The sequence below is a fragment of the Daphnia carinata genome, chromosome 10, assembly GCF_022539665.2.
Source record: "Daphnia carinata strain CSIRO-1 chromosome 10, CSIRO_AGI_Dcar_HiC_V3, whole genome shotgun sequence".
Taxonomy (NCBI): Eukaryota; Metazoa; Arthropoda; class Branchiopoda; order Diplostraca; family Daphniidae; genus Daphnia; species Daphnia carinata.
Genome location: NC_081340.1, coordinates 7,934,564 through 7,960,304, shown reverse-complemented (window position 1 = coordinate 7,960,304; position 25,741 = coordinate 7,934,564). Strand labels below are relative to the sequence as shown.

Below are 25,741 nucleotides of genomic sequence, written 5' to 3'. Positions count from 1 at the left end.
AAGAAGAAACTATAAGAAGTAATTCTTTTCATGCTGAGTCATTGTTTGTTTCTTTTTAAATTTTAGGGAATATCACAAGTTGTGAACAAGATGTGGTGCCTTGGCCATCATTCTCTCATCTCCATGCCAGATGGCCATTAAGAAGGGATCATAAATGTGTGGCAATATCATTCTTCCATATTCCACTATTGTATTATTCTTTGCCATTATTTTCATCTCATACCATGAACACAAGAAGAATTTATTTGCTTGCTATCATGGACGGTAACTCGTGTCCTTAAAAGTAAGCATGACAGGCACATTGAGATAATGGTTATTGCTACCTTCTTGGTTTTTTAAAAAAGGCATCAAGCCAAACTGCTCAACCATGCAGTTAGGCTTTGTACTATTTTTTAAAATTAGAATTAATGAAATAAAACAAAGCTTGTCATTTCAATCATTTCAGGATTGTGGAGACAAACATTGTGGTTCCAGTGGTTTCCTTAGTTATGCAAGTTGATTAATAATGCCCTGGTGTTACAACTATTTTTTAAATTATTTTTAATTAAAATTTTTTCATTCACGACATTTGCAGGTTCTGAGCAGTGAGAAACAATTGTTGCTGATGTAGAGTTTTGTAACGGTGGACCCCACAGTCTATGACAGAAACAAGTAGGACAGAAAATTCTGTCTTCATCACTATTAAAGAAAAAGGGAGGTTTGCATTTGAAGGTTAGGTTAGAAACAAAACAACAATAAAACCATTTGCTGATACTACCTTTCATACATTGTTATCACAAATAGGAGCAGTACTTATTGGCAGCCATGTAGCTTTGTAGTTGCTTCGAAGAATTTTTTTCCTTGTCTGGTGATTGGTTGGTAATGCTGCCCATTCTATTGTTAACTTTTTTCTGTAGGTTAATGCTATAAAACATTTATTTTAGGACTTTGAATACCTCCTATCCTTATAGCCATGGAACACTTGGCATTGACTCCATTTACACTTGCAGAGACAAAAACGAACATATTTGCAACAAGTATTTTTTGTGACCACGAAACAAAAAATTGTGAATTTTTTTAAGTACCTATATTTAGAAGACATCTAGCGGAGGAATTGCTTGTTACTGAGTGCTCTACTGAACTGTCAATTTGTTCGTTGTCAGGGGGCTATATCGAGTATGGTTGCCATAATAATGGTTGCCTCGCGAATTGGAAATGCTTTGCCGAATCCCAGGATATCGCCAAGTGTGCCATATCGTCATAATCGTTTTTCTCCTTAAGATGGTTACCAATGTGCAGTTGAATTCTAAAAGGTAAAAGCACAAGTTCTTGGTGAAAACTTGTTGTGCAGCATACCACGCCATTAATAGCTTATTGAAAAGTTCTGGTTACTTTCTGCTTTGTTTCCAGGTTTTGTTTGATATGCTATATTTAAAGAACCGACGTTGGCACCAGCTTGATGGGAAAAAGTCATTTCCAATGTGGTAGGAGATTTATCTAGAATTGCATTAACATTCTAATTAAACATGAGAAATTTTCTAGGGCACAGGGAAACTTGGATTTATTTGGTGATAGTCAGATGGTTTTCCTGAAGTTGCAGTTTGAAATAACCTTTCAAAGCCTAAACTCATCTTCGTAGAAAGGGACTTGTAAGTAAACAAGAAGCATTTTCTGCTTTTTTGCTAACTATATCTAACCTACATAATTTTCTGTTCAATAGTTAATGTTGTTTTTTTTTTTTTTTTAATAAAGGTGAAAAGTAACACTGGCTCTGTAAATGTTCTTGGTTTGGGGCAAGACGTTGAATAAATTGTGATGATTGGATGGACAACATGGAATTCCTACACTTTACTCATATTCCCCAAATGGTATTTAAAATTCAAAAATTGAAGTGCATATCTGGGCTCCCTTCCTTTCCGTAGCCCCGTTTCCCCTTGACTCGTAATAAGCCCGTAGGGGGTCATGCCCCTACTGTACGGTATATTTAAAAATAACATATACCGAGGTTTGGAGGGCTCTGGCCGGAAAGGGGACGTGGAGGTCCGCTTAGTCCGATGATGTGTTCACGGAGGGCGAAGTGGCTACCCACAAATCCGAACTAAAGGTTAATCGCTCCAGTAAAAATGTTCCATATCTTCGGCTCTTCTTCCGGCTTCTCTTAGCCAATCACCGGGTAATCTCCCCGGTGGGTCAACAAGGCAGTGTCTCCCCCTGCCTGGGTTGACGGCAACTTTTGAAAGGGCTATTGTGCCTTTTTAAAGTTGCAAAAATAATTCTAATGTGCAGAGAATTGTCAATAAAATTTTTTTTATAAAATATTTTTTGCAAAACTTGTTTCTTTTATTGTCTGTGTTGCTCAGCTCACCGTTATTGTTTTTACCACCTTTGATGGTAAGCATTGGGCCACCTTTGATTGTAAGCATTATTTCCATTGATTTATCGTTTATCTTTAAGCATTCAATTATTATCCACGGATCGAACCCTGGATGTTTGGCGTACCGCGCCGATGCTCTACCTATGAGCCATGAATCATATGATGTCAAGTTGGCTTTTTTCTAGTCACTTGCGGACTTGCATTTACACTTAGAATAAAACTGATATGCAATACTGAAATAATATTTTCTACATTTATTCTGCTTCACATTGAACATCTACTGAGGTTTGAACACAGAGTAACAGATATCGTGGCTAGACACTCTACCACAGACCCATGGTACTTACGAAAGCAATAGACAGATAAACATATAGTTGTGAAGGACTGCATAAACATCCTAGACGATAACGTATGATTTGCGATAATCAAACTTTTATATATATCTCGTGGCTCAATGTTAAAGCATCGGCTTTGCACGCTGAACGTCTGGGGATCGGTTCCCATACGAGTAAAATAAAGCACAAATACAAAATTCCTTCAGAAAATATACAGGCATTACACGTTGTTCCTTGAATTTAAGTTGAAGAATTCAATGAGTGTAATAAATAATAATTGAATACTTACAGATAAACGATAATTCAAAGGAAACAATGCTTACAATCAAAGGTGGCCCAATGCTTACCATCAAAGGTGGTAAAAACAATAAAGGTGAGCTGAGCAACACAGACAATGAAAGAAACAAGTTTTGCAAAAAATATTTTATAAAAAAAATTTTATTGACAATTCTCTGCACATTAGAATTATTTTTGCAACTTTAAAAAGGCACAATAGCCCTTTCAAAAGTTGCCGTCAACCCAGGCAGGGGGAGACACTGCCTTGTTGACCCACCGGGGAGATTACCCGGTGATTGGCTAAGAGAAGCCGGAAGAAGAGCCGAAGATATGGAACATTTTTACTGGAGCGATTAACCTTTAGTTCGGATTTGTGGGTAGCCACTTCGCCCTCCGTGAACACATCATCGGACTAAGCGGACCTCCACGTCCCCTTTCCGGCCAGAGCCCTCCAAACCTCGGTATATGTTATTTTTAAATATACCGTACAGTAGGGGCATGACCCCCTACGGGCTTATTACGAGTCAAGGGGAAACGGGGCTACGGAAAGGAAGGGAGCCCAGATATGCACTTCAATTTTTGAATTTTAAATACCATTTGGGGAATATGAGTAAAGTGTAGGAATTCCATGTTGTCCATCCAATCATCACAATTTATTCAACGTCTTGCCCCAAACCAAGAACATTTACAGAGCCAGCGTTACTTTTCACCTTTATTAAAAAAAAAAAAAAAAAACATTAACTATTGAACAGAAAATTATGTAGGTTAGATATAGTTAGCAAAAAAGCAGAAAATGCTTCTTGTTTACTTACAAGTCCCTTTCTACGAAGATGAGTTTAGGCTTTAAAAGGTTATTTCAAACTGCAACTTCAGGAAAACCATCTGACTATCACCAAATAAATCCAAGTTTCCATGTGCCCTAGAAAATTTCTCATGTTTAATTAGAATGTTAATGCAATTCTAGATAAATCTCCTACCACATTGGAAATGACTTTTTCCCATCAAGCTGGTGCCAACGTCGGTTCTTTAAATATAGCATATCAAACAAAACCTGGAAACAAAGCAGAAAGTAACCAGAACTTTTCAATAAGCTATTAATGGCGTGGTATGCTGCACAACAAGTTTTCACCAAGAACTTGTGCTTTTACCTTTTAGAATTCAACTGCACATTGGTAACCATCTTAAGGAGAAAAACGATTATGACGATATGGCACACTTGGCGATATCCTGGGATTCGGCAAAGCATTTCCAATTCGCGAGGCAACCATTATTATGGCAACCATATTCGATATAGCCCACTGACAACGAACAAATTGACAGTTCAGTAGAACTCTGTAACAAGCAATTCCTCCGCTAGATGTCTTCTAAATATAGGTACTTAAAAAAATTCACAATTTTTTGTTTCGTGGTCACAAAAAATACTTGTTGCAAATATGTTCGTTTTTGTCTCTGCAAGTGTAAATGGAGTCAATGCCAAGTGTTCCATGGCTATAAGGATAGGAGGTAATCAAAGTCCTAAAATAAATGTTTTATAGCATTAACCTACAGAAAAAAGTTAATAGAATGGGCAACATTACCAACCAATCACCAGACAAGGAAAAAAATTCTTCGAAGCAACTACAAAGCTACATGGCTGCCAATATGTACTGCTCCTATTTGTGATAACAATGTATGAAAGGTAGTATCAGCAAATGGTTTTATTGTTGTTTTGTTTCTAACCTAACCTTCAAATGCAAACCTCCCTTTTTCTTTAATAGTGATGAAGACAGAATTTTCTGTCCTACTTGTTTCTGTCATAGACTGTAGGGTCCACCGTTACAAAACTCTACATCAGCAACAATCGTTTCTCACTGCTCAGAACCTGCAAATGTCGTGAATGAAAAAATTTTAATTAAAAATAATTTAAAAAATAGTTGTAACACCAGGGCATTATTAATCAACTTGCATAACTAAGGAAACCACTGGAACCACAATGTTTGTCTCCACAATCCTGAAATGATTGAAATGACAAGCTTTGTTTTATTTCATTAATTCTAATTTTAAAAAATAGTACAAAGCCTAACTGCATGGTTGAGCAGTTTGGCTTGATGCCTTTTTTAAAAAGCAAGAAGGTAGCAATAACTATTATCTCAATGTGCCTGTCATGCTTACTTTTAAGGACACGAGTTACCGTCCATGATAGCAAGCAAATAAATTCTTCTTGTGTTCATGGTATGAGATGAAAATAATGGCAAAGAATAATACAATAGTGGAATATGGAAGAATAATATTGCCACACATTTATGATCCCTTCTTAATGGCCATCTGGCATGGAGATGAGAGAATGATGGCCAAGGCACCACATCTTGTTCACAACTTGTGATATTCCCTAAAATTTAAAAAGAAACAAACAATGACTCAGCATGAAAAGAATTACTTCTTATAGTTTCTTCTTAATAATGTGTCATTCATTTTGTAATTTGAAAAGGAGTTTCAAATATCATTAGGTATTCTCAAACTAAAGTTTCTTGTGGAACAATGTTTTTGTTAGAATTAGAAGCAATGTCTTTGGTTAACAATGTTTTCTTGACGAAACATTCACTCAAATATTACTTTACCATTGCTGCATGATGTGTCCATTATTTCACCCGTCAGATGCACACCACATGTTTCACACACGACAACGAACTAGCAAATGGCGACTGATAGCGGTTCACAAAATTGAAGCAACGTTGCCATATATTTCAAAATGGGCGGCGAATTCAATTTAAGACACAACTTTTTAGTTTTCTCTCGCACAGGTAGATACTATGCAAAAACCAAATTAAAACAAGGAGATGGCTGGTTGTCTTTCGGGCTTACAATGGTAAGTTTTGGATGGATAGGAACACGTAATGAGGTCAACTTGGGGAAAGAGGTACAGAAGTGAACCCAAAAGCAGAATATAATCCGATATGTGAACAAATTATTCAATGGGTAAAAAATTATGGGTAAAACAAATGAAAAATGAAATAGGTAATTCATTGATGGGTCTTGCTGTTAGATGTTTCTAGTACGTCGAGGTGGTGGCGATGAGGTATCCTCCTTAACAAGCTCAGGTTCGCTAGTTGTTTTCTTGCCACCACGTGGCCGTTTTGTGGCCGGCACGGCGGAGGTTCATCCGCCATTGTTGCGGCAGATACTGCCGGGCCCTTCTTTTGTCGTGAACGTTTGGCGGCCAGTGCTTTCTCTTCCTCTTCTTTATTTGTAGCGGCCAAAGTCTCAATGTCGGGGTCGCGTTCCAACTGGACACAGACTTTCTTCTCGGCCGGTGAAGCCGTCTTCCGCGCCGAACGGGTGGATCTGACTGGCGAATGCGCCGTTTCGGCCACGTCAAAATGAACTTTGAGTGCGCCCTTTGCGCGAGTAGATCGTCCACTTTTGACGGATGTGACTGGCGATCCATCGTTCGCCTCCGGCTCATCTGGTACGTGATTGGCGTGGATGTCGGTAGCGTGTCCTTTGCCTTCGTGTAACATTTCTACATCATCCAATCCAGCAACGTTTTTATTGGCTTTCGTTTCACCACGACGCCTTTTGCCTTCCGGCGCTTCCTTCTCCGGAACGGAGACACGTTTGACAGCACCTCGACGTGTTCTTTTCTTCGTCACCTCGACATCGGCTTTTATTGTTCATCTATAATAAGACAGTAAAACACCATTAGGCATAAAAACTCTTAATTCATATACATATTTCATACCTGACATGATTCGTGAGTTGATTGCTAGCATATTCTTCTGACAGAAGCTTCGGAAGAGACATTTACGATTTTCGTTTACGCTCACCATGGATGCTGGTAGACTAGACATTTAAAGTTAAGACACTTTGCCCAATTCCAACAGTTTTGATTCTTACTTGTAAGTTGTTATTGCACGAGAATGCAGCGACGAAATCCGCCGTCTTTTTGTTGTCGACAAAAACGATAGTCTTGGCATCACCGAGATTTTGTAAAACTTCGATCAGGTTAGCTCTCTTATCTCTTTTCGCGCACTGAAAAAACAGCTGTTTAACATCCGGATTGGTGCCACCGACAATGCCTGTTGTGACGAATATGTAGTCTTCCATGTACGTCGCAGCCAGCGCTTGTACTTCATCTGGGAAAGTAGCTGAAAACATACAAACACGACGGATTCCCTAGAGAGAAACAAATAGTATTACATCAGTCAAATCTCATACTCAAAAGCCATCGAGGACATACTTTCCGATGCATCGTTGGATGATTGACAATTTTTTCGACATTGGGAGCGAAACCCATATCAAGCATTCGATCAGCTTCGTCCAAAATTTAAAACCTGGCTCCCGAGAAGTCAAATACTTCACGGTCGAGAAAATCCTTGAATCGCCCCGCGGTCGCGACAAAAATATTGCACCCAGCTTGAAGATTTGACCGCTGATGGCTCGTGACAGTTCCTCCATATATAATCACAGACTTTAAAACCGAACTGTAGGAGAATTTACACGCCTTGCGGTGAATTCGAATGGCCAATTCAAGAGTGGGTGCGACAATTACAAGTTCTGGATTTCGCCCCATGGCATGAAACGCACCAGCAACACCTTGTTCTAACAATATGTTCATAACCGGTACCAAGTACGCCACCTGCATTAAAAAAAAAGTAAAATTTTAGATGACTTAATCAACGAATATCACGAAGGGTTTGTTGAGTATCTTAGATGCAATTGGACCTTTTAGTAGTCGCAATCACCGGCGTGCCCACTCAAAATTACTTTTACTTCAACTTACCCAGTTCATAATAACATCATAACGTCCCATTCGAATCAAGTCAGTATGAGGGCATCGAGGTTTCAAAATTACACAGCGTTAATTAATTGGATTACCGTTTTGCCGGAGCCCGTGACCGCACAAGCAATTAAACCTCTTTTGGAAAGATTAACTACAACTGAAGCTTTCTGAACAGGTGTTGGTTTTATGTAGCCAGAATTCTTAATGTTTTGAAGTAGTAGTTGGTGCAGGCCGGCTTCTTCGAATGATGTTATGTATTGAGGTACATCTTTTCCTGTAGCCTAAAGCAAACACAATAGATATTTTTTAAAAAAAATACAGTTTCGAGAAATGGCTTACATGGAGGACGACTTTATCAAAATTGTTAAAGCGTTCCCACACAGACGATGCCCTTAAACAGTTCCTTTTCATCGCATGTCACAACTTCTGGAATGTATTGCTCATGTGGCTTTCCATCTTCCGTCAATTCATTGAAGAGATTCGGGCAGCTTTTCGAGGTGTGGTCAGCTTCATTACACTAGGAGTAAAACAATGAACACTGGAACATAAAATATTTTTGTGAAGATATAATTGATGTTTACATCATAACAGTTGCTGCCATCAATGCTTCTTCCTTGAGGAAAATCCCTTGCTACATTGCCCTCTTCTTCGTTAAAAATGAACATTAAGAATGATGTTTTTTTTGTTTTTTGTTTATCTTATGACAGGTAGGACTTCCACCACCGCCGCGACACTCTTGTGGACAATCCTTCGAGATGTGTCCCCCTTCCCCATACTATAAAAAGCACCAAGAAGTTAACTTCGCGCATCTTTTTCGATATTTTCATCTTACTTTGTGACGTCAACGGACCACTGCCACCGCCCCCACCAGCTTGTGGACACTCTCTGGCAAAATGTCCTTCTCGGCACTGGTAAACAAAATCATATTAAAGTAATCACACTAGGAATACAAGAAAACACTTAAGTTGTGACCCTGTACAGAAACAAAGTAGATCAGAATGAAAAAAATTTTTGCGCGGGCAGACAGCAGACTGCACGCGTTAAGCCAATCTAGAAATATGCCTGAAAAAAAAACTGCCCGATGAGCCACGGTTTAAGGCGCCTCTTGTGGACGCAAAGGTCATTACGAGAAAGTATATCCGTCACAAATTAAATGTGTTAAAACAAATTTAAAGTAATCATCCAAATCAAGATTTAACTTAGAAAAAATGGAAAAAAGCGTAATACTTGGGGAAACACACTTTAATTTCTTGCTAATTTTTTTAGTTTATTCCAAAATGGAGTATGATGACTTTTCGTTAAGGCCATCCAGCTTCTCTGGTACCACCACCAGGTTCACATGTCAACCTGACCAATTCCAATGGGTGTCAGTTTTTGCCGAAAAAATTTTAAGCCCGACTTTCTGCTGCATACCACTGAGCTATTTCTTACATACTATAATACGTTAGTTCTTCCTCATAACTTAATAACCACCTGAAACTTAAAATTTTCTTGAAGAGTCGATGTGCGTGATACTGGAGCCTATCGATGGCTCAACGTACGGCCGATAGCCTGGAAACTTGACGATGGATCACTCGGAAGCTTGCCCAAGTTCCCCATCCCAAGTGGCCGCGTGGTGTTCTGCGGAATCCGCTTAGCTGCCCTGGGAATTCAACGTCGTATCCCTTGCATCCCTACCAGGTATACCCCTCCAAGGCGCCACGTGGTGGTGATGGGACACAAGGCCCTGCTGCCCTGACGGCTTTAACGCCAAGTTACATACCAAAGTCTGTGACTCGTATCCCTATCAGATACCCATCTACATTTGGGCGCATGGTGGTCTGGAAACATGGCTGAGTTATCTTAACGGAGTTTTCCTCATGATTGCTACCAAAAGAATCTATAGTGTCTCAATGATATATGGGGACATCATTTACTTTGACCATAGCGGGAGTCGAACCCTGTACTTCCATCGTGCCATTTCTACACGCTACCATGTAGCCATCAATACTATTAGTACTTGGGCTATTTTTTCTTGTGTGTTACAGACAGCCTTCGACACTTAGAAATGTTTTTTATTAAATACCAAAACAAATGGTTTAGTAGAGAGAAGTTGTTTATAAAGAAATGGTTCAAATTGCATCTCGTACCAACGAACGAGGATTTCTTCTCATTAATATTTTATTAGAGCTTCTAGACAGAAATGACACATAAGGTTTGTGATAGGAGTAATTTGTCTTCCCTACCTATAGACATACAGAAAAACAGCTTCAGTTCACTAAGTCATTCATTCACCACGTATCCTGCAAAATTACCCTCACGTAAATTAAACGATTTGATTATAAATAAAAAAAATTAATAATAAATAATTTGACCAATGAAATTTTAATTATTTGACCATAAATTGGCTATGAACCCAAATACAACCGTTGCGTATTTACAAACAACACACTCGGGAGAGAGAAAAACATCCGCAGCGTACTCTATGCATTCGAAACACGTAAATGAGTCACCGCTTGGCCATATTCGTAGATGTCCTTAAATGGGTATGCAGCTCGAATCATGTTTCCTCTTCTCTCGTTTTCTCTTGGCTAGACAAATAAGGAATATCGGCCCTGCCCCTCTTACAATCTCTACTTTTCCTCGCACTGGCGTCAGTCAGTGGCCATCGGGCTTGGGTCACCAGTTCTTTCCCCAGCTGTTCCACTTTTTCGGCAATGATACTGATGAGTGCCTGTCGAGATGGTTACACGTCAACAACACATTTTTCGGTGGTTATTAACTGTGTTTTGCTGTCTGATTTACGCAATTTTATTCTACCAGTTCTCTACCGAAGAAAACGGACTGAGGCAGAAGAGACCTAGACCGGCCAGTGCTCATCGGTTATACCCGTCTAACTGGACTCTGGTGAACTTGAAGCGATTCGAGTTTCTGCTCAACTCGGATCCTTGTGGCGATCGCCATAGGGTCGACCTATTGGTGATAGTTACGTCGCATCCGGGCCATATATCGCTACGGAATGCATTCCGGAGGGCTCTATCGACAGAGGCGCTGCGTGCTTTCTACATCAAGCGGGTGTTTCTGCTGGCACGAATCAATCCCGGTCAAAGTGGCTATCGTCAAGTAGATCAAACCGTAATAGAAGAAGAACATTTAAATTACAACGATATCGTTCAAGGAGATTTTATCGAGTCATACCACAATCTCAGCTACAAGCACGTCATGGGTTTAAAGTATTCCGCCCAATTTTGCCCGCAAGCCCAGCTGGTTTTAAAGATGGATGACGACATTGCCGTTGACCTTTTTCAGCTGTTGAATCTCGTTCGCAATCACTCTTTATCAGGTATGCAAATAGCGGGGGCCGTGATGACCGGCGACGAATTGAATCCTGTGAGAAACAAGGCCAGTAAATGGTACGTTAGTCGAGATGATTACGCTCCGTCTACGTACCCACTTTTCGTCTCCGGATGGGCTTACGTCACCACAGTTCAAGCCGCCATTCAGCTAGTCAGGCACGCCGAATCATCGCCTTTTTTCTGGATCGACGACACGTACGTCACCGGAATGCTGGCCGCGTTGTCCGGAGTAAGACATGTTGATATCCGGCCGTATTTCACCGTTTTCGCTGATCATTTAAGATGTTGTCTACGGAATTACTCGACTGCCTGCGACTATTTCATCGGACCCTCCGATGATGATGTAGAACTGATCGAAGCCTTCCATCGACAGTCGTTGCATTGTAAAATCAATTATTGTCAATCAACAAATGAAACGGACAAACCCAGTCTTTGTGTGATTACTAATCATCCTCCCAATACGTACAATAAATTGGAAGGACGCATCATCCATGGCCAAGTGATTCCGCTATTATGATGCGCACTTTCTTTTGTGTGTTCTCTAACAATTTGGTTCTCATTTGAACATTGTGATAATCGCGAATTAGTCTCTTTTTGCATCATCCTTTTCGCCAAACGATAAAAAAGTTTTTTCAAGAAAATCATAAATGCGCGAAATGGATAATGATATACAACAAAAAAAGCGTAATTTAGCGTTCAGCCGCGTGAAAAAAGACCAAAAACATGAGAAGAAGATTATTCTTTTATGCTGACAATACACAGGAAAAAAGAAAGATTTACATCTTTTTTATTGTGCCATTGTATCAAAAGGTCAGAATAGATAGATGCTGACAGTGTCTATTGTTATAAAAACCCGTCTTCTAACTCCACCGCTGCTGGAAGTGTATATCTTTGATAAATACAGAAAGTTATCTTCCCATCATGTGCACGCTGCTCGTTCAGCACAACCTTTTCAATTCCGGAAACGCAGATCCCCTTTAACACGACACGCGCAACCTCTTTTTTCCTCCCCACTTTCTCGTTTACTACCATTGTAGCGTGCAAATACCGAAAATGGATGGAAGTTTGGCTATATTGTCTCCTGTGTTGTCACGCATCTTGGTGTTGACACTGCAATAAGCACTATCTATATTGCACTAGTCGACCACTCTCTTTCGTTCTCACTTTCAGCGCAAAAGCGATATTCTCTTGTGGGCAGGAGCAACGTCACAGAAGAAAGACCTGTCTCAGCGCGCCTCTTTCTAATTGACACGCTTCCTGGAAAAACACAGATGCGCGTCGAAATAGAAGCTTCAATAAAAAAAAAAAAGAGAACATGAAAACGATTTCCCTTCAAGGAATGAAGTTGGTGAAAAGCATGTCAACATCCGCGAAAAAGACTATAAACAAGTGCCGCTCAAATAAGCGGTTAAGATTATCAGCCCTTGTTTGAAACCAAATTAAAGTGCATCGATAACGAAAGTGACACGGAGGCCCTTTATTTCGAATGGAAATATGCAACGTTATTGGACGGATGCTTTGTTGATGCGATCAAGCACAACAAAAAAGAGATTCGCGTGAGCCATAAGGGCGTAAAGGAATAATATAAACTAAAGAGAGGCGGTATTAATATAATCAGAAATCCGAAATAATTCGATTGGCTTTCCAACTAAACAACTCTACTTCAAAGCGAGCTATGTACTAATTTTAGCTAGCGCGGAAAAACGTGCATTTACACTAGAGTAACTTACAATATCGATCTGAATATCCCACAAAGGTTGTTTCTCTCCTGGCAATCGCGATTCCAGTAGAACCATGTAATATAGGATGGGTCTTAGGAACATTATAGGCTTAGTGGAATGGATCAAAATGTTAGGTTGTCGTTAATAGGGAAAGCGCAAATGGCGGTTTAACAGCAATGCGTTTTTCGCCAATATCTTAAGAAATTGCCGAGTTCAAAACTATACGGATTCATTCTACAATCATTTGTGTTTTATTTTTCGTTTCGATTGTTCCAGAGGTGGACGAAAACCGCAAACAAGTCTTAAAAAAACACGGATGATATTGTTTTCGTGCTGCTATCGATTCCGCGTGTAAATCAGTGGCAATGCGGTAAACGGGAGACTTAGAAATTGGATCGAGAAACTAACCGACGCAAACAAATGCATTAGAAACGAAGAAAATAATAATTCGCCGACAACAACTTAATGAAATTGAGATTCAGAACTTCTAACAAGTGATGCAACAAACACAAGAGTGTCAACAACCATTCCTTCTCGTATGGCGAAGGAGGGCGGAACAAGCGGATTATGAATAGAACACACATCACAGCAACGGCAACAGCTTATTCTTTTCATTTCTTTTTAGTGCTAAAGAAAAGAAAACAATCCCAACATGATGGGCACGATTTTCGCATCGACTCTTGTCACTCGCGTCTGTTGATTCACATAACCTAACGTTGCTAGGCTCGAGGTAAGCGTCCGGTCGATCAATATGTGATTGAACAAAGTGACTGACTGGACAGCCGGCGAGCAGAGTCAGGTAGAATGAATAAAAAAAAAAATAAAAAAAATAAATAAAGAGAACATAGAGGGGGATATCGATGTGAAGACGAAACACAGCAATTATGGTTGCATCGGTCTGTAAAACGTTGGGAGAAAGAGGAAAACTAATCCTTTTACAGTACATTAATCTAGCCTTTGTTCATTATTTGCCCTTTAGAAGAGAACGGCCCGAAATTGCTTCTGTGTACAGTCTGAAAATCCAGATGTTGCTGTCAGCTATAAATGACTTAACGCTTCACTGACGTTTGCACCACGCAACAATATAACTGAAGACGGGATCCCGTTCATGAAAACAACGATGCATCGATTTTTTTTGGGGGGGAAGGAAAAATTAAAAAATTTAAAGACAGCTATTGAATCTCATCTGAAAGCCTTAAGCGGAGGACTACGATGTACAACAGAAAAGAAAAACAGACAAAATTCAGGAGTAAAAATGAGAGGATGGAACTGACCGGATCTGATTGAACAGAACTATCTAAGAGAGCACGATAACACACCGTATTCAGGATAAGTTTCACGATTCGCTCGACGAAATTTATATGGAATAAGAAATCCTACCTTGGTGATGTAATGGCCTATACACTACGGGATGTGATTTTTCACGGACTATTAGCTTTCGACTGCGATGATAAAGAGGTCGGACAACACAATCCTTCACTGCCATCCTCGTGGATGCAAAACAGAAATTTCTCCATGGTCGACGGTTCATGTCGGACGTCGAGTTTGCGGAATTCACGGAGTTCTTTAGCCGGAAACCAGGCGGGTGGCTCATCGGCTAGCGGTTGACAACCAAACATTCTACAAATAGAAAGCGGGACACAAAAATCGATGTGCTAAATTCGCTTCGGCGATAACAGATAAAATAATCATACCTGGCGACTGCAATACCAGGAATCCAAAGGGCAGAGACTAAGACCAGGATGGCAATGAGGACTTGCGCCCAAGGAGGCCATTCCAGATGGCGGGTGGTTCCTGTTTCAGCCACCCACGCCAGATAGCCACTGCCTTCGACGATGATTTTAGCAAAACTGGCGATGACGATGATCAACATCGTTAGGGGGGAAAGATATTTCCAGCACATCATCCAGTAGATACCAGGACGTGAACCTGTCATCAGTTCGATATCGTTTGCAAATCTAAATGCAATTTTTAAAAATTTAATTATTCAATTGTAAACTAACAAAATAAAGAAACAAAAGTCTTACCTATCGAGGCCGTAGAAATAAGAGACGGCGATGCACTCGAAAAACGCAATAATGAGCAAAGGGACATTGCCGCTGAAATCGTCGAACAGCGTGAAGATATAATTGCCGGCTCCGTGCGTGAAAATGATCGACAAGATGCAGCAGAATCCGCACAACGAAGCTTTTTTTTTTTTTTCAATGGGTTTGTTTTCGACGGGCCACGGGCAAAGGTCGTGGAAGTCGTATTGATTAAACAAACGAGTCAATTCAAGTAACAATTGGTGCGCGGCACGCTATAATTATATACTATTAACGTCACGTAGAAATTATTGCTAGTCAAATTGATGGGCAACAATTATGGGCGATAAATTTTACACCTTACGCTATGCATGAAATTACTAGCAAACACGTAATAATTATTTTAGATTACACAAATGACAGTCAAAGGAAAAATACTAACCCGTGAGTATTTCCTTGCGGACGCGTGGGAAGATCTTCAAGTCGACGACGGATGTGATGACGCCCTCGAGCGTGCCAAACTGTGAATCGATACCGAGCGTGAGCAGCATCAGGAAGAAGAGGACGGACCATAGGGGAGCCAGAGGGAACTGATTGACGGCCTCAGTGCAGATGATAAAAGCCAGTCCAGTGCCGGAGGCCGTCTGTTTGTCGCACCGTCGGGTCAACAAACAAAGAAACAAATGAGCAAGAAATTAGCCAACAGACACAACGAACCCAGATTTCCTATAGCTGATTAAGTGCATACATTGTCGAGTTCTTGCTGCAAGTCGCACACGGGCAGCTCTTCTAGGACTAGACTTAATTGACGTCCGTCGGCACCCACGGTGTCACTAGCCAAGTTGTTGGCTCCAATGATGGTCGTATCAAAGAGACGCCCCAATGTTTGATTTTGAGTCTCTAGGCAGTTCTCGTACGTCATCCGCGCTTTAAACCCTGCCGTCCCCAAAACAGAAAGTTTCATTATCAACTCGGTTACGTGAAGAACAAAGAAGAACGATATTCAAATACGAATGAATTGGGTTGAAAACGTACCGATGACGGAGAATATGACAACTGCTGCAAACATTGACGTAAAGAAATTGGTGAGCGAGACGAGGATGGCGTCGCGGTAGCAATGATTACTGACTGGGTTATACGACGAAAAGGCGATTAAGCCGCCGAAAGCCAAGCCGAGCGAAAAGAAGATTTGTGTTCCAGCTTCAAGCCAAACGACCGGATCCGCCAGTTTTTCCCACTGTGCGTATCGTAGATTAAGCGAAACAAGACAATAATGCCGACATTAGAACAATCTTTAACGTGGAAGCTAACATTGGGATTCAGAAAGGCAGAAACTAATGGAAACACAGGCTGTAGGGACGAGTCCATGATTGAAACTCGCTCGGAATTCCCTAGCCCATCTAGGAATATGGCGTAACAATAAATTACACGCGTCTTTTTCCATACGCTTTAGACCACAATCCGTTTTCTTTTCCACTAGATCATAGATAATCAAGTTTAACGACATACCTTTGGTGTAAAGAGATGAGCCAATCCGTCAGCCATGCCATGCAGCGTCATTCCTTCGTCATGACAACACAATTTGTTTAAACCATTTCCTTTATGTAAAATAAAATAAATCTTTTGAAATACCTCGAACGAAAAAGATGATTAAAACGATGTATGGAAATGTAGCTGTTATGTAGACGACCTTTCCGGAAGATGCGATTCCTACTCAAGAGGAGCGCGTTACGATCTTGTTAAAGTGTATAGCTGTTTCGATAGCGTGAAGCGCTGAAAAATACCTTTGGCCATGCACAGGTAAGCTAAAAGCCAGGCGAGAAGCAGGCACAGAGTGATTTTCCAGTTGAAACTCTGCGGCGTGTTGATATCGGGTGAAATATCCAGCGTTTCTCTGTACCAGAAATACTGCGTCGGGCTGCTCCGCTTACACTCCATGTTTGTGACGTATGATCCATTTTCAAAGTACTCTTTGGGGCATTCCGACCACGGCAACGGATACTGGAAACTCTGTTGTTGTTTTGTTTCGTTTTTTTTTTTTAAACGCATTTCCAGACAAGTGAGTTGTAGTACGTTGCAGACAAACAAAAGAAAAGAAAAACAGTTGAAATGTAAGAGAAAAAAGGGACGTACCTGGAAGAGGTAGTACAGACACCATGCGATGATAGTGTTGTAGTAAAGTGCTACGTTGAACGAGACAACTGTGGAAGCGATGCCGATCCCGCCCAGATATGGAGAAATCTGAGCCCACACACCGATAGCCCCTTTGCGGAGACGCTGACCGATAGCAAGTTCCAGGAATACAATTGGCATTCCTTCCACGGCCAACATGATCGCGTATGGAATAAGGAAAGCACCTGTTCCACATAGAATAGAAAAAAAAATTATAATGTGGAACCACTTGGTTGCAAACAAAAACCATCTTAAAACTGAAATAGTAAACGTACCTCCGCCATTTTTCTGCGTGCGGTTATTCAAATATGCATGGAATATTAGCTAATTAGTACAAGTTCATTAGTACAACATTGTCTTCCTACCTGGGCCAAATAAGGGAACCTCCACACATTTCCGAGACCGACAGCGTAGCCGATGGTAGCCAGAAGGAAAGAAAGCTTGCTGTCCCAATTTTCACGTTCATCGCCAGACGAAGGATCGGCTCCGGACGGGTTCTGGCCAACAGTGGCATCCACTTTATCCATAGTAGTAATAATACACGATGCTCCATTGTTGTGCTCTTCCTTTTCATCGATCCGATCCAAACTAGTCAAACGATTCCGAGCGGCTGCCGATGACGGGACACCAGACGTTCCACTCGATCCTGAGCTTAAATGCTAGCATAATACAAGTATTGTAGAAACTACCAATAACCATGTGTAAAGTACAGCACAGCTTAAGGGATGAAAAAAAAAATTCGACTAGTCGAAACTATAACAATAGACTGTTTTTTGTTTTTTATCAACAACGGGCGCTATCTTTCGTTTTTGAAAATTGCTTGAGAGGGCCAATTCAACAGAAACAACACGTTATTATTCCCACGCATGCAGGGCCGTCAAACAGACTAGCCTTTTTTTTGTTGTTGTTAAGTGCTGCACAGGGTAATGTTTTGTTGGCCTTCCGTCTAATAGATGCCCGTCTACTTGCTTATGAATTCAGATGGAACTGAAAGCTGTTCAACACTCTGGAAGTACTCCTACGGGTATTCAACTATTAATCTCCATTAAACGTGAAAGAATTTCTATCCGTCTTTTAGACGCACGAAAACTTAAAATAAATGAAACACGGAAAAGAAAAGTTTACGGGAAAAATGACGAAAAAAGGCTGCAATGAAGTGCCACACAATTTCACCGAAGCTAAGGAGGGGAATTGATTTGCATTTCAACGGTGACTTTCACTGCACATCATTTAGGGACGACATTAAGAAAGACGGGAGACAGCTGTGAATCGAAACAAAAATCGACCCCTGTACAGATACGTCATCAGACTGGAAGACGTTACTCAAAACAAGAAAAAAAGGCCTCTTTTTTTTTATATTACCGATCGATTTTGCTACGGTCGATGCCAACGGATACGTTTTAGATTGCCAACCAACACTTGCTCCATTTTTCATTCAACAAGCCAATAAAAATTTTATAGAAAAGCATCACTTTTGACACTAAAGATGGTGAAAATAGATGTTGTCTTTCGTTTCTGTGTGGTAACAAGAGACAAAAACGTTGCACCAATCTTTTGTGATTTTCAGATCTTCCCATACGCTTTTCTTTTATTCCTCCAATGTCTTTTCTTTTTTTTTAGCGGAGAATTAAATAAACGTGAGATCTCTACAATATTTTGTTTGGCTCGCATCCAGAACAGTCAACAGAAAAAACGTACAACAAAAATGTCTCTGTGGTCTGGTCTTGTTTCCGATTGATAAGAACCTGTGACGACAACGCCACTTTCTTTTACGTGAATTTTCGTGCGCGATTGGTTTGCCTTGCTCTTCCAATTCCATTCGTTTTCTTTTTCTGATTACCAAGTCTACTTTGCTCGAAGTTTGGGCAATAATCAATATTCTAAAACTAAACACTCAAGTGAACAGTAAAAAAAAGACAAAGGCATTCGAGTTAGCGTAGCAACTTGTAGTAACTGTACTCTGTTTGATTGCACGTTCAAACATGAGTCAGTTATTAGTTACCAACAATACAGTAAATCACGAAAGTTGTGGGCATCACGATGTTGTTTCCGTTCCATGGTTACCATAGTTGCAATAACCAAGTGGTAACGATGGAGCCTCCATAATAATCTAACAATAAAAGGGCAAAGCTTTGTGCCTGTGCGTTGGTCAGTTGCTGAACTACGTAATTCGCTTCATTTCTTCAATGACATGTAACGTAAACCGCACAATGGGACGAGAACATGAATGCAATATACGCCCAACTAACTACACCTTTGCCAAACCCTACGCTATCGGGCAGAGACAAGCGGCTGCCAAACGGAATGACGATGCACTTTTCCCGTTTTGGGAAAAGATCGAGAAAGGATGGGATTCGATCCATCAGCTACTACCATGTTTACTGACGTCATTCAATCATGTAATAATTCAAAGAAAGGAGAATGGCGACGGTAGACTATTAATATGGCATGTCTACAAGGATGTGCCTTACTGTGTACCATAAAATATTACATTATATAATGAAATGAGATTGAAAAAAGAGGCGGCGAAAGAGTTAAAGGGCATCTCATGTTATTAAAAAAAAATCATCGAACAAGCCCTGAACATCCCATAATCTACGACCTGTCGTATTCTTCTACGTCCCTCCGTAATCAATTCACGAGTCAACAAACATAGGGACAAGTGCGCTTATATCTTTTCCTCTCCTTTCAGAATTTTTCCTCACGAGATATCGATGCTCTCTTTCCAGTGAAAACCAATTTGCTGAAGGGCGAAAAACCTTTTCCATCATTTCTGAATTCAACATGCTTCGTTACATTAAATTTTTTTCAACAAACGAATTTGGTCAGCCAACTTTCGAAGTGGCGAGATTTTCTGCCACCATGTCTCAAAACTTGGGCGAAAATGTTAATCAAACAGCCCCCGTCGCATATAACAACAACAATTGATGATGGTTTCCAAAATAAACTAAAACGTAACGATTTAATAAAAGAGAATGATGTGCCTACCTGTTGTTGGATGACGGATGATGATGAGGACGTGCCATCTTCAACAAAGGCTGCGTTAGTCGTTCCGTACAGTGCCTGGCCTCCAGTGGCTTGGTCTCCAGGAGCCGGTAGAAGTCGATGTTGTAAATCGCGAAGCTCCAAGCGATCGAGGGGTACTCGGAGAAGTTCACGACTGCTCTGGCGGCGAATCAGTTGTGCAACGTTAGCCATGGTTCACGTCACAACACGCCGCAAAATTATTTTTAGATTTTCTTCGATTTCTTGCAATTGAATGTGTCGTCAGCGATCCAGTAGTTTTCGATTCACTTCCCGAAATCAATAGGCATTCTTTGCTGGATCTGGGGATTGTTGTTTATCCCCCCCTTCCTATATAGGACACAATAATTGCGGTGAAAAACGAAAAGAAAAGCAAATAGAAAAATAAATCCAAGAAATAACAAAATTGATTTTCGGATTAAATGATGAGAAAAAATAATAGAAAAAAGACTAACTATTAAAGATGTCGCAGGGTACGGGCGGGTTTTCCCATTTCTAGGATATCGATCCGCATTTGAAAAACATATCGAAAAAAGATGAGCTTTGTCATAGGATTGGGCTAGAAACTTTGTGTCTCTCCTGAATTTGAAAAAAGACAACAAGCTCAAAAAACTGCTTCCTTCCCTCCTCTCCAAAACAAAAATAATATATAGCAGCTACCCTTTGCTCGTTTTGTTCCACACAACCCACCACTTGGGCCTTTCAGGCCCGGCTTGAGCTGGTTGCTGCTGATAGGAGGGAACAAGGGAACAGTTGTTGTTTGCAGCTACTGCCTACATTCGTAATGCGGACGATTGTTTCGACACTGCACGCCGGCAAAAGATGGTCTCTACGCGCGGTCGTCGTATTATTACAAAAGAATAGAGGGGGATTCAGGGTTTTTTTTTTTTTACTTCTTGCGAGGGCTGTTTTACGATATACGTGGTACGGTCAACCGAGTCTTCGTTCAATCGTACAGGGTATGAACGTAATTTGAATTACTCTCTGAGAGGCTGTAAATGCAATTACATTCTTTTATCGCCAGCGAGTGAAACGCAAAACAGGAAGAAAAATTACATTAAAAACAACTTAACCTAATGCACCAACTTTCGTCTTCTGGTTCCTATGTAAATTCACTTTTCAATAATTAAACACCATCGACACGTTACTAACCGAGGAAGTGTGAATAACAAGCAACGTCAAAGAAGGAATAATGTCAATAGTACAAAACTGCATTCGCCCTATTGCTTGCGCTACGCTTTACTGATTTTTCTAAAAGCATTGGTTCATGTCATCTGTTTTCCTAACTGTCGTTCTTTTTCCTGTTCACTTCTTAGTTTTTGAAGAAGTCAAAGAAGAAAAAAAACAAAGTTTAATTGCAGCAACCATAGCAATAAAACGTTGGCCGGAGACACCTACAAAAGCTGAAGCCATTTAACGGAACAAGAATATGAACGACTTTAAAGAAAAATCCCACAGCAATCCGAGCCAACATTCCAAACCATCTTGCATTATCTCACCCCCCTCCCCCCAAAATTGGACCTAGTTTAGGCGATCGAGGACTATATCGAAGCGTATTATAGTACCCTCGATTCAAGTGATGTCCGCCTTTCCGCGGATTTCCTTCCTGTCCTCCTTTTTTCCCCCTCGATCTGCCAGCAATTACTTGGAGAGTGCGTGGTCTGTTGATTGTTTAGCAACAGGCTTCGTTCAATCAATTGACAACTTTCTTTTCGTTGGTACGCTTTGCATCTATGCCACACAATGAGCCAAGATTCTAATAACACTCGACAAAGCCGCTTAAGACCCTTGTGGCTCGATCGCGTTAACTAGTTTTTCCCGCATGACAACAGATGCATTGACGACATCATTAAGGTTTAGGCCAGACCATCACCTTATTCCCAGCTTTCGCCATCATGAGTAATCAAACAAGTAAACTTCTTTTAATTGGAAACTGTCTCAAAATAGTGCACAAAGTAAGAAGCGTAGAAAAGGAGAGCTTAAAAAAAAAAAAACAATAATATAAAGTCCTGAATAACGATTGTGGTTAAATCAGTTGATTCTAATGGTAGAGTTTCAATACGATAGAAACGCATTTACGAACTTAACCCATCAGTCCACTGCCACTATTTCTCCCTCGTTAACAACATCATCTAATTAAAATAGGCAACTTAAAATACTATGCGTACTTACCCATGGATGTCTAGAAGTCCTGATAGTAGGCCCTGATTGGATTATGGTGAACGGCTAACGGAGGTAGAGAACCGAAAAGATGAAGGCTAAACACCGAGTTCTGTTGCTAACAAGGGAAATTGATCACCCACTCGAAACTCTCAAAAACCAATTAATCAGCAATAAAACTGGATATGTGCGACGTCACCTTGTAATTTTTTTTTCCTGCTGTCCTTAGTGTGAACCCTGTAGCCAATTCGCGCGGCTAGATCTCATCAAATTCGATACGGCTCTTTCCCTTTAGACAGGAGCTCACCAAATAACCGGCCAGAGGATACGAATGGCCCGGGTAATACACGTCGGCCGCCCTCATCTGGGGTGTGTACTTTCAGTATGCTTGTTTGTCTTGAATGCTTCCAACAGTTGGCGCTTGCGCCAGCGCACTGGAACCCACGCACGGGGTGATTTACACGTCGTCGCTTTGTTCTTCGGCTCGATGGCCCTTTTCATTTCGATCTCTTAATGACTGCATCGGTCGCTCATTTGTAATGTTGACAGGAACGCCCAATATGGATCCTCTTGTCTCTTAAGTCCGTCGACTATTTAAACGGATTACATCGCACCATCCTGGGGCGATGGATGGAAGATTGGGAGGGCCGGCTGTCTCTAACGATCCTCCCCAAACGCTTACAAAAGGGTTTTATCTAATGAATGGCAAGAGTCAGAGATATTGGTTACTGAACATCCTTATGGCCATGTATTGGTAATTAAGGGAGGAAAAAAAAAGGGGGCATACATTTTCTTTTTCCCCGGCATCTATCTCGGATGGTTTAGCTTTTCCTTTTTACAAGCGTAGCGTTGCTGTCGTAGTAGTTACCGAGTTGAAAATAAAAGTGTTATCCAGCGGAACGTACTGCTTCGTGATGAGCTTGATGACTTCTTGGGCGGCACACCCACCTGAAAATAAAACGATGCACATGACAGAATGTTAAAACATTAAAAAATTTAAAACAAGAAGCGCCTGTGGCTTTGGGAACAAAAGGTAAGCGGCATCGAAAACGATGATTGCTGGTATTTGGGTCTGACAATCGGCTCACCGATGAATGCGGCAACGGCATGCAATTCCGCCGCACCGTAGCGGCACATTTCATGGAGGTTGTCGTCCTTGGAAAGGCTGCCGCCCTGGCAACCCAGGTCGTGAAGAAGACGAGAGAAACAACCCTGAATTGTCGAATCGAGATCAATGAATTCGATGCAAACGTTATCACGATAATTCTCACGTCTCTCAACTCACCTTTAATTTAGCTATATCAGTTTCGACATTGTCGTCATAATAACCGGGATGTGATCCATTTTCTGTATGAAATTTGTTCACGGCTCTCAGAAGGAGATAGTGAAGCCATGGGCTGTCTGGTTCCTCCAACTGCTGGTCTGTTTTAAACAAAATAACAATTCACAGTTAACTTGAAACTGCCAATAGAATAAAACTGACGTGAGACTATCTAACACTTACTAATATCTACATCTGCAGGAAGTTGTTTGCCATCCAATTCTTCTGCCAAGGAACTGCCTCGAATCATTCGTAATTCAGAAGAGTGTTTGCAAAAGAGTTTGACGTCATTTTCGATCACAGATTCACCAGCCCAGCCTCGTTCCTTCAGTATAGTTTGTACGTGACGCCACACGTGCTCAGCATCTTTAGATGCTTGCTCACGATATCTAAAGCCATTATTAATGTCATGAGCATGAAAAGGCTGCGTTTTTACTTTCTTTAGTCTTGATGGACTGCGTTCTTACACATTCTGAAGAGCAATGTAGCGTTGCGAATCTGAGGTCATGTCGGGAAGAGATCCGCGTAGAGGAAGTACTCCGTTTCCTTCCTTTTCAACAAATTCTTTCACAGCGCGAGCAATGATCCAGAAGGAATTTTTTTCTTTAAGGTGAATACACTGGTCGTCGTTCAAGATCTTTTGCACATTCGATGGAACTTGGGTTTTCGTTAGCGCTGTGTTGACCGCTTTAATAGCTTCGGCCACGTTTTCTTCGTCACCCGTATTGCTGTCTTCTTCTTTATTTGCGATACCATATCCTAGTTCTGAAATGAACACAAGGATACTGATTAAATACACAGGAAACTTTGTATTTTCTCTTTTACTTACCATTTTTAATAATATTCTTGAGAATCTCTTTTTCTTTATAATTTGATGGTGGATTAGGTCCATGCCTTTCATTCCAAATTTCTAATGCTTTGTACAATAACACCAAATAGGGTGTGTGACTGAATTGCTTGTGATTCATTTCTGATAGCTTGATTGAGTCCATAAATTCTTTCAACCCAGGAAATGGCTTGTCAAGTCTTAGGTCTTCCAGCAAACTATCTGGGTGGGATTCAATGATGCAGTGCTCACTGACTTGAAGACGAATGGAGCCAATAAACCCATAGGATACAGATACGACAAGTGGCACATTGTTTTGCCACAAATTAGAAGACAAAGAATGCAATGACCTATAAAATGAGAAGGCAATGTTTGAGAAATTTCTTACTCGAAAATGTGACCTGATATACATACTTCTCGGTGATGCCTGTGGCAATCACAACTGAGAAGGAACAAAAAAAATCTGGATTATTCGACAAAAGTTGATCACAGGTTTCCTCTATGTAGTCGCCTTTTACGTCTGAGTTGAGTTCCATTAATAATTGAGTTGCCACATGTGCACGGGGCTTCCCGATTTTTGTATGATCGAGGAAGAAACTGCAGGAAAGTGATATCAGCTTGATTTGTAACAAAATTAATGTTTCTCAAAAATATTTACTTGTTCCCTGCATCTTCACCAGAAACTAAAGCTCCATCCACTATTGTAAAAGAACCAATTCCAGGCAAGACTAGAGATTTTAAAATTTCCGTCCCTGTTGCGGTTGCGTTAATTAAACATACATTTGCACTCTCCAATGCAGTTTGACCATGGTCCCCCCAAAGCCTGGCAATGTGTCAAATAAAGAACGTGATCGTCCTATAAACGGTAACGCCAAAATAATACCTTAATTGTCGGTCATATTTTTTACTTTTGTCTGATATTTGGCCCGGTGACTTGGGTGATGGGGAAGCCATGCTTCAGGACCTCTCACAAACCTTTTACGCGCCCAATCAGGCCAAAAATGAAATGAATCTATGGGAATTGTTGTTGCCACTTCCATCGCCATCTAGCAGTAGCCATCTAAGCATAATCATGACCGGTGACCTAGCGACATCTCTTAGGCATAATACAAACCCTGGGAGAGGGAAAATCGTCCCGTTCAAAAACGAATAAAGGAAGAAAAGCAAAAAAGTCTAATCAATTGACTTGTATCGATCGACTTCCTTAGCGAGAAGCCCACAAGCCTTTATTATTATATTTCTTGTGCATTGACTGTATGTTGCCACGTAACCACAAAGCTTTTTTTTTGTTCCTTTTAGTAAGTTAAAATTTTCCAAAATTGCAGCAAGTGCAAGAAAATCGTTTGGCAGAGAACAATCGATTGCATGTGCGTTGACTGTCCAATACAAGAATTTCTTTCGTCATTCCATCGTTTAGAAAAGGATTCTTTATATC

The 25,741-nt window shown here is 40.7% G+C and overlaps 4 protein-coding genes, 2 long non-coding RNA genes and 1 pseudogene across 6 annotated transcripts in view; 3 read left to right on the top strand and 4 right to left on the bottom strand.

Moving 5' to 3' along the window:
* LOC130701439 (kynurenine formamidase-like) overlaps positions 1-10,198 on the bottom strand; it is a 33,618-nt gene extending 23,420 nt beyond the window's left edge. Inside the window, exon 1 of the mRNA XM_057523420.1 lies at positions 10,195-10,198. The gene's annotated coding sequence lies outside the window, so the exon portion shown is untranslated. The remainder of the gene's footprint in view (positions 1-10,194) is intronic.
* Positions 461-1,103, top strand: LOC132088407 (uncharacterized). Its single transcript, XR_009421958.1, has 3 exons — positions 461-711; positions 784-858; positions 924-1,103. It is a non-coding gene; the product is annotated as an uncharacterized LOC132088407 (long non-coding RNA).
* Positions 1,137-1,912, top strand: LOC130701483 (uncharacterized). The gene is made up of 4 exons (XR_009004062.2): positions 1,137-1,292; positions 1,390-1,463; positions 1,522-1,628; positions 1,732-1,912. It is a non-coding gene; the product is annotated as an uncharacterized LOC130701483 (long non-coding RNA).
* Positions 6,071-8,489, bottom strand: LOC130701434 (ATP-dependent RNA helicase DDX4-like; annotated as a pseudogene).
* Positions 10,199-10,367: 169 nt separating the features above from the next.
* Positions 10,368-11,879, top strand: LOC130701435 (beta-1,3-galactosyltransferase 5-like). The gene has a single exon (XM_057523412.2). The coding sequence runs from the start codon at positions 10,445-10,447 to the stop codon at positions 11,573-11,575; it is 1,131 nt and encodes a 376-aa protein (XP_057379395.1). The 5' UTR covers positions 10,368-10,444; the 3' UTR covers positions 11,576-11,879.
* Positions 11,880-12,067: 188 nt separating this feature from the next.
* LOC130701406 (sodium- and chloride-dependent transporter XTRP3-like) lies at positions 12,068-22,848 on the bottom strand. The gene is made up of 15 exons (XM_057523370.1): positions 22,359-22,848; positions 22,172-22,271; positions 19,964-20,329; positions 17,341-17,634; positions 17,251-17,263; positions 16,937-17,160; positions 16,588-16,813; positions 16,436-16,513; positions 16,313-16,365; positions 15,839-16,040; positions 15,552-15,739; positions 15,246-15,447; positions 14,807-14,966; positions 14,474-14,737; positions 12,068-14,399 (listed from the first exon to the last, which is right to left on the bottom strand). Exons 3-15 carry the CDS (start codon positions 20,171-20,173, stop codon positions 14,201-14,203), a joined length of 2,313 nt encoding a protein of 770 aa, XP_057379353.1. The 5' UTR covers positions 20,174-20,329; positions 22,172-22,271; positions 22,359-22,848; the 3' UTR covers positions 12,068-14,200.
* Positions 22,849-22,974: 126 nt separating this feature from the next.
* LOC130701421 (NEDD8-activating enzyme E1 regulatory subunit-like) lies at positions 22,975-25,334 on the bottom strand. The gene is made up of 9 exons (XM_057523396.2): positions 25,190-25,334; positions 24,965-25,129; positions 24,721-24,903; positions 24,310-24,656; positions 23,948-24,245; positions 23,664-23,869; positions 23,445-23,581; positions 23,248-23,371; positions 22,975-23,107 (listed from the first exon to the last, which is right to left on the bottom strand). Exons 1-9 carry the CDS (start codon positions 25,258-25,260, stop codon positions 22,995-22,997), a joined length of 1,644 nt encoding a protein of 547 aa, XP_057379379.1. The 5' UTR covers positions 25,261-25,334; the 3' UTR covers positions 22,975-22,994.
* Between the last annotated feature and the right edge of the window lie 407 nt (positions 25,335-25,741).

Excerpts from the sequence above, each read along its gene's own strand:
- LOC130701435 (XM_057523412.2), top strand. The coding sequence starts at position 10,445 with ATGGTTACACGTCAACAACACATTTTTCGGTGGTTATTAACTGTGTTT.
- LOC130701406 (XM_057523370.1), bottom strand. The coding sequence starts at position 20,173 with ATGGCTAACGTTGCACAACTGATTCGCCGCCAGAGCAGTCGTGAACTT. Across the intron at positions 16,366-16,435 it reads AATCATCTTTTTCGTTCGAG|GAATGACGCTGCATGGCATG; the intron begins GTATTTCAAAAG and ends GTCATGACGAAG. Across the intron at positions 15,740-15,838 it reads TGTCATATTCTCCGTCATCG|GGTTTAAAGCGCGGATGACG; the intron begins GTACGTTTTCAA and ends TGGGGACGGCAG.
- LOC130701421 (XM_057523396.2), bottom strand. The coding sequence starts at position 25,260 with ATGGCTTCCCCATCACCCAAGTCACCGGGCCAAATATCAGACAAAAGT. Across the intron at positions 25,130-25,189 it reads AAATATGACCGACAATTAAG|GCTTTGGGGGGACCATGGTC; the intron begins GTATTATTTTGG and ends ACACATTGCCAG. Across the intron at positions 24,904-24,964 it reads GGTGAAGATGCAGGGAACAA|TTTCTTCCTCGATCATACAA; the intron begins GTAAATATTTTT and ends ACTTTCCTGCAG.